General features: G+C 46.0%; 1 protein-coding gene across 1 annotated transcript; it reads left to right on the top strand.

Annotated features, from left to right (window-relative positions):
* The first annotated feature begins 2582 nt into the window (after window positions 1–2582).
* On the top strand, window positions 2583–3582 carry LOC127296242 (anaerobic nitrite reductase GLB1). Its single transcript, XM_051326275.2, has 3 exons — window positions 2583–2795; window positions 2891–3005; window positions 3094–3582. The coding sequence occupies exons 1-3, from the start codon at window positions 2680–2682 to the stop codon at window positions 3349–3351; spliced, it is 489 nt and encodes a 162-aa protein (XP_051182235.1). The 5' UTR covers window positions 2583–2679; the 3' UTR covers window positions 3352–3582.
* The last annotated feature ends 12881 nt before the right edge of the window (window positions 3583–16463 follow it).

Below are 16463 nucleotides of genomic sequence, written 5' to 3'. Positions count from 1 at the left end.
TCCAGTCCTTACAATAGCAGCAACACAAAACAACACCATGACAATACCTGAAGTTTAAGTTCTCCAAAAGCAACCCCTCCAAGAAGGAAACAGTGCACAAACGTTGTCATCGCCCGATCATAGATCTTATGTTTTCACCCTGAAAAAAGTACCCGCTCTCAAAAAACAATGTCTTCAACAAGTCCATTGCCAGGAACCACCAGTTAAGGCTAGAACTTGGATTTTCATCCTAAAAGGTAGGACATTGAACTTCTCATGTGCTAACGTCCCAACTTGCATGTCGCTACTATGAATCCCTAAACACCAAACTAGTTCATCTCGATGCAAAGCCTCGAACCACCGGCACTAGTCCTCAAAACTCGGCTTCCATGCCATTCTCTACCTCGGACTTCACCATGGAACAAAAAAAACTGTGTCCATGATGGCAAAATATAGTAGAGCTTCCCGCCGCTCCCTCCTGAAACCAAATTGTTGGAATAAAACACAGGAACGCACGACCGAATCCCATCCGATCCAACAATCTCCAGGCATGAGTCTCCCAAGGAAGTTTGCATGTGGAACCTTCCAGGACTTGACACTCCAACTAGATCAAGGAGGACAATCATACAGTAGATCTTCTTCTTGATGCTAGAGTAATCCTAGGACCACCACATTTATTCTTCGATATGGAAGAATAGGTCCCCACGCCGCCATCCACCGCCCAATGATGATGAAGGAGGTTCAGAACCTCCACCGTAGTAGGGAAACGGTAGGCGCACCAGCGATATATGAGTAACACGACGTCCACCATTGCAACACATCCAACCATCACTACTAGGGCTGTCGAGGTACGTGCAACAACCACAACCCGCGTGAACCAGATTGGGCCCGTGTGGCCCAGATCGAGCCAGCGCAGTGCCTAGATCATGCTCGCCTGGCCGTTCATCGATGATGTCGTACATCCGTGGTCCAGGACCGCATCCCGTCGCCAAACCATCGCTCGCGCCCTTCGATGAGAGCACCACCACATCGTACCCACCAGAGCTTCACCTCCGTGTGGAGAGGATCCACCCGATGCGCCTCCTATCCATCCTCCTTTACCGACCGGGCACCGCCACCACCGCTTACGCTAGTGGTGGCAGAGGCCAGGGGAGCTACGGGAGGGATGTCTTGTGCTGGGGATGTTGCCCTCCGGATCCGTCGCCGCGCGGGCGACCTGTGAGGAGGGGGAGGGGGCTCGAGACGAGAGATAGGGTGGCGGGGGAGGGAGTAGAGAGGGGCGGCTAGGAGGTGTGAGGAGGCATAACTAGGAACTATTTTCTTTCTTGTTTATCTCTCTATACCTGCTAGTGAGCTTTTCTTAGAATCTCATATTCGAGGAATGCCACAATTATAGCATAAAGGATAAACTTAGTAATAAACATGAAGTTATAGATAAGAAATAACTCTTATTACTATTATTGGCTCTAGTGTATAACTCATTCATTAAGACCTTAGAGTTTTTTGCTAGGAGCTGAGGAATCTTCCAAGGGTATGACTCAGTCATCTGCTGCTTCTTGAAGAATTGTCTTGAAGTTCTAGAGCTCAACTCCATGGTTAGAAGATATATTTAGCCTTCACCATGTTGTTTGTCGTACAATTGTTGCATCCTTCAAGAAGGTGTTATTTTGGTGAACACCAAGGGTGTTCGATGTTTGGGTGTGAGTGTTTGATTGAAGTGTGGTATCAGCTGATGCTTGATCTAAGCCAATGTAGCTCCTTATTTCTTCTCAACATCGCTCCCAGTGAGGGGACCGTAGTCTCTTGGCATCATGTTAGTGCAGAGTTTCGATGTAATTAATATCATCTTGATATTAATATATGTCCTTTATCGAAAAAGCCACCATGTAGCATGATGCAGTCTGAACAAACTATTTCACGATCCTTCCATTTGCTAAAAAGTACGATTTGAAGGACCAAAATAGATTGAACTTTCCATGGACAGGAGAGTTAAAACATTTTTTGTGCCATCGTGTGGTTACTAGAAGGAATAAACATTCGTCGGCTGCAAACGGCCTCAAAGATAGGCTAATCATGTAAAAAAAATGGAAAAAAAGTTAGGGCCGTCTGTTTGTGTAGTGCTACGCATTCACTGGACGACTGAGGTTCGTCAATTCCGGGCCCAAAAAGGCCAAACCTTTCTCCCTTCTACCCATAACTGTGGAAAACTCCGTGTTGGCCTTCTGGCGGACACAAACGGGCACCCTTTCTTGAATCCCAGCCGCTGCTTTACGCCCACGTTATTTGACCCACTTGCGACCAGGTAGCCACACGGCGTCGGGAACGGGAAGGGCGAGCGAAAGGCGAAACCACCAGCTTGTGTTGCCGCGGCACATAGTTTCCGCCTTGTCTACCAGTCCGCCATCTCCACGCCTATCCGGTATTCTTTATTTTGGGTCATCGATGACGACGATGAGCTGAGCGGAAACAGCATAACGTGCCCAGTTCGTTCATGCATCCTGGCTTCGATGCCTCATCGGGAGCTCCAAGGGTCGCGCGAGTTTGGGGCGATCTCGACCTATATAAGCATCGGCTCCAGTTTGGGATCAAATCACGACAAACACCTGATCGATCTTGGCTGACCAATTTGTTCAGTGCTTAGTGCTGTTGATCATCTGCAGTCACCCACAGTAGCCAAATTAATTAAGCAGGAAGGAAACCATGTCTGCCGCGGAGGGAGCCGTCGTGTTCAGCGAGGAGCAGGAGGCGCTGGTGCTCAAGTCATGGGCCATCATGAAGAAGGATTCTGCCAACCTCGGGCTCCGCTTCTTCCTCAAGTACGTTCCCCTAATTATGTTGCTAGAACACTACTGGTATAAGCATTGCCTCTGCAGATTTAATTTTCACTGACATGTTGCGTACGTGCCTCCAGGATATTCGAGATTGCGCCGTCGGCGAAGGACATGTTCCCGTTCCTACGCAACTCCGACGTGCCGCTGGAAACCAACCCCAAGCTCAAGACCCACGCCGTCTCCGTCTTCGTCATGGTAATACACTAATACACGACCTCTGAAGATCTATATATGCATGGATAGATCACAGATGGAATTGTAACTGACCAATGCGTATGCGCAGACGTGTGAGGCGGCTGCGCAGCTGCGGAAAGCCGGCAAGATCACCGTGAGGGAGACCACCCTGAAGAGGCTGGGTGGCACGCACCTGAAGTACGGCGTGGCCGACGGCCACTTTGAGGTGACAAGGTTCGCTCTGCTGGAGACGATCAAGGAGGCGGTTCCCGCTGACATGTGGGGCCCGGAGATGAAGAACGCGTGGGGCGAAGCTTACGACCAGCTCGTCGCCGCCATCAAGCAAGAGATGAAGCCTTCTGCTTAGGCGCATGCAGCTCTCCGCTATATACCACCATTCTATTTCCATCCACGATCCGTCGAACCATTGTTGCTTGGTCGGCGATTCACTCGCGTCACCATCACTTGCTGTTCTAATGTTCCTCAGTGGAAAAAAAGAGTGTGTGTATATATTATTGTTTTTTTTTGTGGGGTGGGGGGAATGGATTTTGTGTTGTGTGTAATAAATCCTTTTATGATAAATCGTGAGCTGACTAAAGATCTGGAAGTTCAAATAGAGAAAAATGTGCATGAAATATGTGCTGCTCTGGAGCTGAATAAATCCTTTCGTTGCATTGAAATTTCCCTCTACCGCTGTACGTTCCAGTCGGGCAGAGACCAAATTCTGAACTTTCTTTTTGTTGAGGAAATCCAAATTCTGAACTGCTGATTGCATACAAAAAAAAACTTTGGATGGGCCGTGGACCAGAACGCGCAGTAGCCAACTTAGCGGTGTGGAGTCCAATATGGATAGGCAATACAGCCCACCTATAGCACGGACGGGATATGGTGGTCTGGACCATTAGCCCAACCTGTACGAAGCGCCCGGAGGCATGTGACATTTTTCTTTTCGAGAAAACGGCATGTGCACCATTTTTCAGTTCCGGAATCCTCAATCTCTCTCTCTCTCTCTCTTTTTTGGAAGAACTCAAATTTTGTGAGGGAAAGAAAAGAAGATCCAAATTAAAGGGAAGTGCATGAGAGCATCTCCACCGGCTCCGCCTAAGCTACGTCCTGCAACAACATCGGAACAGTTGTTTTGGGGGCGCCGACACACACGAAAGCCCTATTGGGGGCCTATGCACATCGACACTCCCGAATTATTCTCCCAATTGAATTTATATATTTTCTTTTAAATATTCTATAACAATAAAACCATATTTGCAAACAAAACGTAAACCAATGAAATTATTCATCAAATAACTAACATTGTTCAACCCAATCCATACATAGAAATCAAATTATTCAAATAAATAATTCAATCAAATAATCTTGAAGTTCACGTAGGTCAAAACTCATGCTGCGTTTAATCTCACAGTCCGCAAATGATCCACTACATCATCTTACGGTTGGCAATGAACTTGTTCGTTGCAGATTTGCTGATGCATGGCAAGAAAAAGCCCAAAACTCCGGTGATCAATTTCGGCGAGAGGACGCTTGCAATCATATGGACGACCATCATTCGCTGGAGTAGCGCACTCACTCTAGACGATCATATACTGTATGATCACATAGGAATTTATGACTTTTCACATGTAGTATGTCGACCGCTAAAGAGTAGGGTATCGAACAATAGAAAATCAAGCTTAAAGCACACCAAATACAATATGATCTTGTAACTTTGATCACATATTTTTTGCAATTGTTAATTGCATCTTGTGAAATCTCAGGACGTTGAATTTATTTGGCTGTTTATATCAATGTTTTGTATTCTCCAATGTGTACGAAAGTTTGGTTGACACGAAGTGCAATAATAAATAAAAATACAAATACAACAACATGGATTTACAAATTTTAGGCAACATAACTGAAATATAACAGCATGAATGGAAAAAAGGAAGAGTGAATCGGAAAACAAAATGGGCCTAATCTACATGGTTGGAAATTTTGAAATAGACCTGGTACCTACAATTTGTTGGTACACATGGTTAAATTAACTCCGACGGGAAAATTGCACCGTCCAGTATTACAAAAATCGACGGGAGGAAATAACCCTCAGATAAATTATACCCGACGGGAAACTATCGGCTATTGACCAGAACATACCTGACGGCTCACCATCGGCTTATTACCGCGGGAAAAGATATTAGCCAAACGTACCACCGGCTACTAGGGTAATTGCCGACCGAGCATAGCCGACGGGAGATGGCCGACGATGAACTGTCAGATACAAGTGTATCCGAGGGTGACTACAATATCCAACCGTAAATGGACCCTCGGCTAAAAGGGGATATCTAGTAGTGAATTATTCCATTACAATACATGTAGTAGATGCTTCCAAACATCTCAGGATTTCTCTCATTGCATTATGTGACAAGATCCAAGTTGTGTCTTTTTCATTCCACGCTCTCAAATAGAGTGGTCTAAGGATGACAATTTTACCCGCCGATACCGTACCCGCATGGACAGGGTATGGACACACTTTTTATGCCCACGGGTAGTACCCATACCCTACCTGTTAAGTTATGGGTTGGGAATGGTTATAGCATTGCACCCACGGGTTTACCTATACCGTGCCCGTTTACTATCAATTTTTCATGTGATATATCTACTCTTGTTGACTTATGAGTTAAAATATGATAATGTAATTTCTAAACTTTGATAATTGTTATGTATCTAACTACCTATTATTGAGTTGAGACAATTAATTTTTCTATCAAGTTTGGTACTGATAAATGTAAAATTTTGAATATCTTGTGTACGACCTACTCGTCGCGTACCCAACAGGTATGGGTAGTTTTATACCCATCGGTATGGGTATGGGTATAAGTTTGTACCAACTCACTATATGGGAATGGGAAGATAGGGGTAATGCTCTACCCTGCCCATACTATATCCATTGCCATCCTTAGAGTGGTCTAAACACTATGGCAATTGCCCAACAAAACATGTACAAAGTGTCATGGAATGTCGACTCAGACATGTAGAGATTCCTTTTTAGGCTCACTGGTGGGAGTCGTTGTTCAAGACTAGGGCGACCCAATCCCATCGCCTCCCCGATGGACTCGCTAGCAACTGATGGGATTCGTAGCATAGAAAATAAAAAATTTCCTACCGCAAGAACGAAAACCAAGCCAAGATGCAATCTAGAAGATGGTAGCAACGAGGGGATTACGAGACTAACCCTTGAAGATTTCCAAAGCCTACGAGATTAGATCTCGTTGTTGCAGAAGATGATCACTTGCCGCTTTCAAAAGCGCGTAGAAGATCTTGACGGTGCCACAATCGGGCAGCACCTCCGTACTCGGTCACACGTTCGGTGTTGATGAAGACGTCCTTCTCCCCGTTCCAGCGGGCAGCGGAAGTAGTAGATCCTCCTCGAAATCCCGGTAGCATGACGGCGTGGTGGCGGTGGTGGTGGAGAACTCTGGCAGGGCTTCGCCTATGCGCTGCGGGAGTAGTATGTGGAGGAGGGGCGCTAGGGTTTGGGGAGAGGGAGGCTTGGGCGCCGGCCACTAGGGGGGCGGCCAAGGTTGGAGGCTTGAGTGGCCGGCCCCCTCCCCTTGCTCCTCATTATATAGGTGGAACCCCCAAGAGTTGTAGTCCAAGTCTTCAAATAAGACCCCAACACACAAACTTGGCATAAGGTGGGAAACCTACCCAAGGTGGGACTCCTACTCAAGGTGGGAGTCCCACCCCTTCCTTGAGGGGGGTGGCCGGCCACCATGGGTGGAGTCCACCTGGGACTCCTCCCCCTTAGGGCTGGCCGGCCATGCGACTCCACCTTCCATAGTGATTTCTTCTGGACTTTTCTAGAACCTTCTAGAACCTTCCATAAATGCACCGGATCATTTTCAAACTTATAAAATGACTTCCTATATATGAATCTTATTTTCCGGACCATTCCGGAACTCCTCGTGATGTCCTGGATCCCATCCGAGACTCCGAACAAAACTTCGAACTCCATTCCATATTCCATATCTACTTTTTTTTGAACAAGGAAAGGGACCGAAGACAACCACCTAGCTACTGCTATGGACCCATAGTCCAAGGATGAACTTCTCACACATCAGTCCGGAGGCGATCATGGTGATGTAGAGTCCTCCGGGTGATGATTCCCCTCTCCGGCAGGGTGCCGGAGGCAATCTCCTGAATCCCCCGAGATGGGATTGGTGGCGGAGGCGTCTCTGGAACTTTTTCCGTATCGTGGCTCTCGGTAATAGGGTTATCACGACGGAGAGTTTAAGTAGGCGGAAGGGCAGAGTCGGAGGGCTGACGAGGGGCCCACACCACAGGCCGGCGCAGGCCCCTCCTTGGCCACGCCGCCCTGTGGTTTGGCCGCCTCGTGGCCCCACTTCGTATGCTCTTCGGTCTTCTGGAAGCTCCGTGGAAAAATAAGACCCTGGGCGTTGATTTCGTCCAATTCCGAGAATATTTCCTGTGTAGGATTTCTGAAACCAAAAACAGCACAAAACAGGAACTGGCTCTTCGGCATCTCGTTAATAGGTTAGTGCCGGAAAATGCGTATAAATGATGCAAAGTGTGTATAAAACATGTGAGTATTGTCATAAAACTAGCATGGAACATAAGAAATTATAGATACGTTTGAGACGTATCAGATGCCCCTGAGGATATAGAGGATCCTGAGTAGAAACACCGCCTCTAGTTGTTACTTCATAAGCATGTTTTTCTTTAGAACTATTTTTTAATAAGTCATTTTGCACTTTAGTGAGTTGATCAATTTGAGTTTGAACCATATGAAAATGTTTAACAAGCATCTTAACATCATTGGAGGTTCTTTCCACAATATCATGCAATTTACTAATAGCTTGAGAATTTTCCATTAAATGATTCTCCACTCTCATATTAAAATTATCTTGCTTAAAAATATAATTATCAAACTCATCTAAACATTGATCAGGAGGTTTTGAATAAGAAATATGTTCCCTACTAAAGCGTTGAAGAGAATGTACCTCAATCATGGATGAAGGGGGAGTTATCTTACATAAATCTTCTATGGGAGGTAAATTCTTTACATCTTCAGATTTAATACCTTTCTCCTTAAGAGATTTCTTGGCTTCCCTCATATCTTCATCACTTAATTTAATCATACCCCTCTTCTTCAATATTGGCGTTGGGGTTGGTTCAGGTGTAGTCCAATCATCATGATTTCGGCCTATTCTAGCCAATAATTCTTCAGCTTCATCTGGAGTTCTTTTCCTGAAAACACAACCAGCACAACTATCCAGGTATGCCCTTGACTCAATGGTTAGTCCACTATAAAATATATCAAGTAAGTCATGCTTTTCCAGATCATGTCCAGGCCGAGCTCTGATAAGAGAACAAAACCTTGCCCAAGCTTCAGGCAATTTCTCTCCATCTTCCTGGTCAAAACTATAAATTCTCTGCAAAGTAATATGTTGAGCACTAGAAGGAAAGTATTTTTGAAAGAAAACATCAAGCAAACCACTCGGACTATCAATAGAATCAGGAGGCAAACTATTATACCAAGTTTTAGCATCGTCCTTTATTGAGAAAGGAAATTTTTTAGAAACAAAATAAGTACGCTTCTTGATATCAGCAGAAAACAAGCTACTCAAAGTAGAAAGCTCATTCATGTGTTCTACAACACTTTCTTTTTCAGTACCACAAAAAGGTGTTTTCTCAACAATAGATATATGAGATACATCAAGAGAAAAATCATAATCCTTATCCTTAATGTTTATAGGAGATGTGGCAAATTTAGGATCAGGAGACAGTTTATATCTAACAGTATGTTGTGCAACAAGCTTTTTAATATTACTTGTACCAGTAGTAGCATTGCATTTATCAATAAAATCATCATCAAGTTCCACATAATCTTCATCAAGATCATCACTAGAGTGTTCAACAGACTCAGGTGAATTAACAGGTGTAACAATATTTTCATTAGGAATTTCAGCATTTTCAATTTGTCTAGACCTAGCAATTGTAGCATCTAGAAAAGAACCTAATGAACCATGATCATCAAGCACAGTAGAAGCATCATTAAAATTATAAGAGGAATTTTTAGATTCAGCGGAAGTACCAGCATGTGAAGCTTGTGGTGGTGAAACAAGTTGACTTATCACAGATGGTGAATCAAGAGTAGCAGAGGTACTCAGAGTTGTACCTTTTCTTATAGTGGATGGTAATATGGCGACTTTAGGATCGCGAGGTCTACCCATGATGGAGGATTTGCAGCGAACAATATCAATCCAAGTGAACTTGCAAATAAAGCTATGCTCCCCGGCAACGGCGCCAGAAAATAGTCTGGATGACCCACAAGTATAGGGGATCGCAACAGTCTTCGAGGGAAGTAAAACCCAATTTATTGATTCGACACAAGGGGGGACAAAGAATATTTGTAAGCCTTAACAGCGGAGTTGTCAATTCAGCTGCACCTGGAAACAGACTTGCTCGCAAGAGTTTACCAGTAGCAACAGTTTTATAGCAGTAGCAGTAGTGAAATATAAGCAGCAGTGTAATAAAGACAGCAGTAGTGATTATAGTAAACATCAGTATTAAAATACTGTAGGCACATGGATGGATGAACGGGCGCTGCATGGATGAGAGTACTCATGTAACAATCAAGGTAGGGCATTTGCAGATAGTAATAAAACAGTATCCAAGTACTAAACAACCATAGGCATGTGTTCCGTGTATAGTTGTACGTGCTCGCAATGAGAAACTTGCACAACATATTTTGTCCTACCAGCCGGTGGCAGCCGGGCCTCTAGGGAATCTACTGGTAATTAAGGTACTCCTTTTAATAGAGCACCGGAGCAAAGCATTAACACTCCGTGAACACATGTGATCCTCATATCACCGCCTTCCCCTCCGGTTGTCCCAATTTCTTTCACTTTGGGGCCTCGGGTTCCGGACAACAATATGTGTATACAACTTGCAGGTAAGATCATAAAGCAATGAATATCATCATGAATTGATAACATGTTCAGATCTGAAATCATGGCACTCGGGCCCTAGTGAAAGTATAGAGATGGTAAACCTAGAGGGGGGGGGGGGGTGAATAGGTTTCTACAGATTTTAATTCTTTCTTTGCAATATTAGGCTTTGCGGAATATAAAGATGAGCCTAATGCAAACTAGGTGAAACAACCTATATGAGGATACAACTAACTCGAGCACGAAGGATCTCACAGGCAGTTAAATCACAAGTAAGGAGTTGGGTTAGAGATAACCGATAGCACGCGGAGACGAGGATGTATTCCCGTGTTCCCTTCCTTTGCAAGAAGGTACGTCACGTTTGGAGGGGTGGAGGTCCCACGAAGGATTCCCCACGCCACGAAGGCTCACCCTATTCTCCGAAGCCTATCCCACGAAGGAATAGCTCACTCACTTGTGGTGGACTTTGAGGTAGCCTCCAAACCTTCACAATCTTGCCCGGAGCGAATCCACAGCCCGGATGCTTCCGGACCACTCTTGCCAAGAAACCCTAGGAAGCAAGCTTCTCGATGAATACAAGGGGGGATGAGATTTGGCTTGGTAGAACAGTAGATCGGGTCCTCCTCTAACGTTTCCCCGGAGGGATTTGAGTTTGGGCGGAGGAGGAGGGAGATCTGAGGCTTTTGGTGTTTCTAGCAATGGAGTATGAGAGAGAGAGCTCAAGAACAGCTTGTAGTGTAGTGCCTAACTGTTCAGAGGTAGGAGAAGGGCTATTTGTAGTGTTCTTCGAAATATGGCCGTTGGTCACTTGCCACATCATCCTTTCTCCCGACAAACCCGGTCAACCGGACCACAGACCGGATCATCCGGTTTAGAGCCCGGTCGAATCGGACCAGGGACCGGACCAGCCGGTCCAAACCGGTCGGCAGGCCGGACCCCGACCGGGCTCACTTTGCGACGTCCAGGAGCTCGTTCGGTTGGCGCCCGGTTGGCGCCCGGTCGACCGGTCGTCACGCCGGGCCCTTCGGTCTGTAGGCCGGCTGACCGGGCAGCAGACCGGATCAGATCAGCGCACGGTTGGCGCCCGGTTGGCGCCCGGTTGACCGGTCGGCACGCCGGCCTGGCCGGTCGGGAGGCCGGTCTGACCGGGCTGCTGACCGGATTCCTGCTGTAGACCCCTTTTTGATTGTTGTTGAAATGGGGGGGTCTCCTTCAGCCTTCTTGTTCCTTTGATACACCATTTATGCCTCTTTGCCTAATACCTGAGATTATCCTTATAGACATGTATTAGGCCAAATACTCTAGCACGGTGTCATTGTTACCAAAATAATTGATAAGGGTAAAATACCCTTACAATCTCCCCCTTTTTGGTATACGATGACAAACCGAGCTAGAGTCACATGTAGATATTATGATGAGCTTTAAACCTTGATTCCATATAAGATATTGAGACGGCTCCCCCATAAAGTGTGCACTTGGAGAATTTGCGTTTGAATGCAAAGTGCAACTTTTGTGGAACATGAGAAGCTCCCCCAATATATTTAGGAAACAAGCATGGTATGGAGATGTACATTTCAAGATATATAGCATAGCACACATAATCATCCTAACATAGAGTAGCACACATAATAGAGTTTAAGCATAAAGGTACATGTCCATACACGAATAGCAAATGGTTCTTGGGAAGATAAAAGCAAATAAGCACAAGCCATATAAGAATCAAATAAAGCAACGCCCATGGCTTGTGACAATCAAAGAACCCCGTGAATCGTAGACTCTACACTCTTCTCCCCCTTTGGCATCGGAACACCAAAAAGGGGAAGAAAAAGGGAGAGATACTAGCGCACCCATCAATAGAACTCATGTAAAGGGGAATAGGAGCCCTCGCGATCATCATCCTGTCCCTCATCCTCGTGACCGGTAGTGTCTTCAGCATCATCAGGAGTAGGAGCACGTGCAGGCATAGGAGGAGGACCACCAAAACAGTACCATGTGGGATCAAAGTTCTGGAACATCTGATCAGAGATGCGAGGCATCTCCCAGTTAGGTGCATGAACGGGCTCCAACTCAGGACCAGGAGGAGGAACAGAGACATTCCTTGTAGCCATGAACTCATTTTGGCGCCTCCTCGTATCTTGGTTCATAGCAAGACTTTGATGTGCAACATCATTGGTATTCTTGCACATCTGCCACATGGAGGAGAAGAACCGAGAGACACCACGTTGTGGGCGCCGAGAGGAGCTGGAGCTAGCTGCAGGATCATGGCGTTCCTTGGAACGGCGCTCAGAGGAGGGCATCATGGAGGGGACGTCCTGGCGACCGTCCTGAGAGGGGAACTTGAATGGTTCCATGATGACTCTTTCATCAAGTGTGTTGAGAGGAGGAGGTACTATGTGGTTGATGAGCCGCTGAACATACTAAGCATAATTCGGAGTCATGCGGGCCATAACTGAACGCTTCAGTTCACAATGAATAAGATCACAACCATCAATCTTCCTTAGCCTGTCAGGGTGGCAAAAGTACATCAGGTTCAGGTGGTAGCTCCTGACTTCACTGGTATCTCCTCACTTGCTGATGAGATTCTCACGGAACATCTTAGCAAGGACAAGATAAGAGTAGTACATCCCAGAGATAGTGGGAGGCCCAGTGGTGGGGTTCGGTGGATAGCAAAATGAGATGTCACCTTTAGTGAGCTTAGGCCGAGTGTGAATACGGAACCCTTGAGCACGACCACCACCAAACCCCATGGCTTCACAGAACTGAGTGTAGGTGCATGAGTACTTTTCCTTGCCAGTCATCCAAGTCATAGAGCGGTCCTCATCATCATGGAAGAAGACGGTGCAGTGGAACTGACGGACTAGAAGAGGACAATAGAGGCTTCCTGCTTGTTCATCATCGGGCTTCAAGCACACAAGTTCATATAGTCCCAAACCCTTCAATGTATCAACCACAAAGTGATACTTTGTGGCGGCATGCAAGTCAAGCTCTTCAGGGTTGATGGCCTTGGGCATCACAACCGCACCATTCTTCATACATTCTCTTGTATCATAGAAGTCTTCCCATAGACGGGCTTGATTCTTGGTCCAGAAAAACTTGTCCCCACCAGTGTAAGTCTGTTGCTCAAAGCGATACGGATTCTCAGTCCTCAAATCCTGCCAATGAGCACGATGTGCGTCTCCAATGTTAAAGGATGGCACTATTTCCTCATCCTCTTGGGCGACATGCTTGTCCTTCCTCTTACCACCAACAGTCTTGGTTCTTCCTCTAGCAGAGCTGCCAGTGTCAGTGGTCTGAGGTGCTTTAGAGGGCATGCGGCTACTAGTACGGCGGGGTGGAGGCGCTGCAGGCCTTCCTCTCTTGGCAAGACTGCCACGTTCTTCTCCACTCCAACTATCTGTGAATGAGAAAATAGAGCGAAGATAGCAGTGGGGTAAGTGTACATGTCATCAGTAAGTAGGGAAGCCAAAAAGCATAGCATATATCCAAGTGTTTCAACGAGATTGTGCGGGCAGGGCGATCCGGCGCACAGGCCGGTCGAACAGGCGGGCAGACGGACGAGAGCTTCTGCCAATCCGGTTGACCGGGCGGCACGCCGGGCCGGCCGGTTGAGGGGCCGGTTGACCGGGCTGGCGACCGGATCTGTCGATTTGTGAGATGTTGCCCAGAATTTCCATCACAAAATCATGCAAAAGCTCATAAACTTGGACATAGACTATAGCAATAGAGTGGGGTATGTGCATTGTGTTGTGAGACACTCTAATGGCATGAGGACTTACAAACCCTAACCCTAACCCTAAAATTTCCTCAAATCTTCTCAAGATGTGCAATGTGTGATGAGGACAAGGAAAAAGGGAGAAAGAGAGAACAAATTACCCGAAGACATGGTCCTCCTTGATCAAGAGAACAAGAAGAACACCTAGGTAGGCCTTGATAGCCAAATCCGCACGATCTCCAAAAATAGCTTGAGAGGGACTAAATCCTTTGGTGGAGATGTTCCAAGAGGCCCGATCTATGATTTGGTGGAGTTTGGGAGAGTTCTAATGGTCGGAAGACCCTAGGGAGAGGTGGAGAAGAGGGCGGCGGCAATGGTGGTTGTGGAGTTTGGGGAATAATGAGGAAGAAGACCCCAAGGGGTATCCTCCTCAAAACATAACCAGCCGCACGGCCGGTCGGGCGCCCGGTCGACCGGGCCTGGCGCCGGCTGGTCCGGCCCAGAGGCCGGTCCGACCGGACCAGAGACCGGCCTGGGCCATTCTGCCTAGTTTTGTCTCATTTTGCCTCGTTTTGCCCCTATTCTTTGTGCAAATGTGTATAAATGCTCAGATGATGACATGTACATATAGATAGATAGATGATGATGAGATGAGCATAGACATGGGGTTGGAAACACAAAGTTCTCTAGGCATACCCATTGGAGTGAAATCCAAACAAGATATAAATAGCAACAATGGGCATGATTCGAAGTATATCAAGAACCATAAAACATTTTGAAATAGTTTTTGCAATAAGATCATTTAGCCTTATATAGTCAAATCAAATTGGAATTGAGGCTCAATGAGGGGCGGGGGATTACTCCCCCTATGTGAAAGCGCAAATGTCATGAGACCTCGAAGAGACATGCTTGGGTCCATATAATGACATTGGGTCTATTTATGTTGCACACATAGGTATGCATCATACCAAGACATGGTAAGATGACTATCCCCATATGTGCTATGCCTCTAAGCTAGAGAGCACGATAAATGCAAGAATATAGTGCAAGAAGTTAGTCAATCCAAGTTTTTAGGATCAAGAATACCAAGTTCTCCTCTCAAGTTAACAAACCGGGCTTCATCCAAAGGCTTAGTGAAAATATCCGCCAATTGGTAGGTTGTCCCCACATGAGTGAGATCAATATCCTTATTGGCAACATGATCACATAGGAAGTGATGGCGAATGTCAATATGTTTGGTGCGACAATGTTGAACCGGGTTATTGGCGATCTTAATTGCACTTTCATTGTCACAAAGAAGAGGCACCGTACCAAGAGACACACCATAGTCTTTCAAGGTTTGCTTCATCCATAACAATTGAGTGCAACAAGATGTCGCGGATATGTATTCGGCTTCGGCGGTGGATAAAGCGGTGGAGTTTTGTTTCTTGGATGACCAACTCACCAATGACCGGCCAATAAATTGGCAAGCCCCGGAGGTAGACTTCCGGTCAACCTTATCACCGGCCCAATCGGAATCCGAATAGCCAATGAGTTCAAAGGTTGACCCCTTTGGATACCATAGCCCGAGAGTAGGAGTGAGAACAAGGTATCTTAGAATCCGTTTGACCGCCATTAAATGGCTCTCCTTGGGAGCGGATTGAAAACGAGCACACATCCCTACACTTAGCATGATATCCGGCCTAGAGGCACAAAGGTAGAGCAAGGATCCTATCATGGAGCGGTATACCTTTATGTCCACATCCTTCTCACCGTCACATGAGCCAAGTTGCCCCTTTACGGGCATGGGTGTCTTCATTGGGCTTGCATTGGTCATGTTGAATTTCTTGAGCATGTCCTTCACATACTTTTCTTGAGAGATGAAGGTGCCTTTTGCAAGTTTCCTCACTTGGAAGCCTAGGAAGAACTTTAACTCTCCCATCATGGACATCTCAAATTTCCTAGTCATCAATAGCTCAAAATCTTTGTTATGATTGGGGTTAGTTCCACCAAAGATAATATCATCAACATATATTTGACATATAAATAAGCCACCCCCTTTAACCCACTTGGTGAAAAGGGTGGAATCGACCGTACCCATGCAAAACGCATCATGTAGTAAGAAATCCCTAAGGAACTCATACCAAGCACGTGGAGCTTGCTTGAGAGCGTAGAGTGCCTTATGGAGTAAATACATGTGGTTGGGTCGGCATGGATCTTCGAAACCCGGGGGTTGAGCCACATATGCGGTTTCTTTTAGGGGACCATTCAAAAATGCACTTTTCACATCCATTTGATATAGTTTGAAATTGTGGAAAGATGCAAATGCAAGCAAAAGACGAATAGCTTCAAGACGGGCTACCGGCGCAAAGGTATCCTCAAAATCCATACCTTCTATTTGGGAAAACCCTTGCGCCACTAACCTTGCTTTGTTTCGTATGACAATGCCATTCTCATCTTGCTTGTTCTTGAATACCCATTTGGTCCCAATAACATTGATGCGATGATCCTTGGGTCTCTCAACTAGAGACCATACTTCATTACGAGTGAAACACTCCAATTCTTCTTGCATGGCAATTACCCAATCCGGATCAACCAAGGCTTCATGTACCTTGAGTGGTTCAAAACTAGACACAAAAGCATGGTGTTGACAATAAGTGATAAGTAATGCATGGTGTCTACGAGTTACCACTCCTCTTGAGATGCTACCAAGGACTTGATCTACTTTCATGTCACTTGCCCTTGTAGCGGCCTTGATCTTTCGAATGGTTCCTTCATGATCGATGAATTCATCTCTTGCTAGTACTCGATCATGAGGGATCACTT

This window comes from Lolium perenne, chromosome 4 (genome assembly GCF_019359855.2).
Source record: "Lolium perenne isolate Kyuss_39 chromosome 4, Kyuss_2.0, whole genome shotgun sequence".
Taxonomy (NCBI): Eukaryota; Viridiplantae; Streptophyta; class Magnoliopsida; order Poales; family Poaceae; genus Lolium; species Lolium perenne.
The sequence above is the reverse complement of the archived record's forward strand: the minus strand, read 5'-3'. Positions and strand labels throughout refer to the sequence as shown.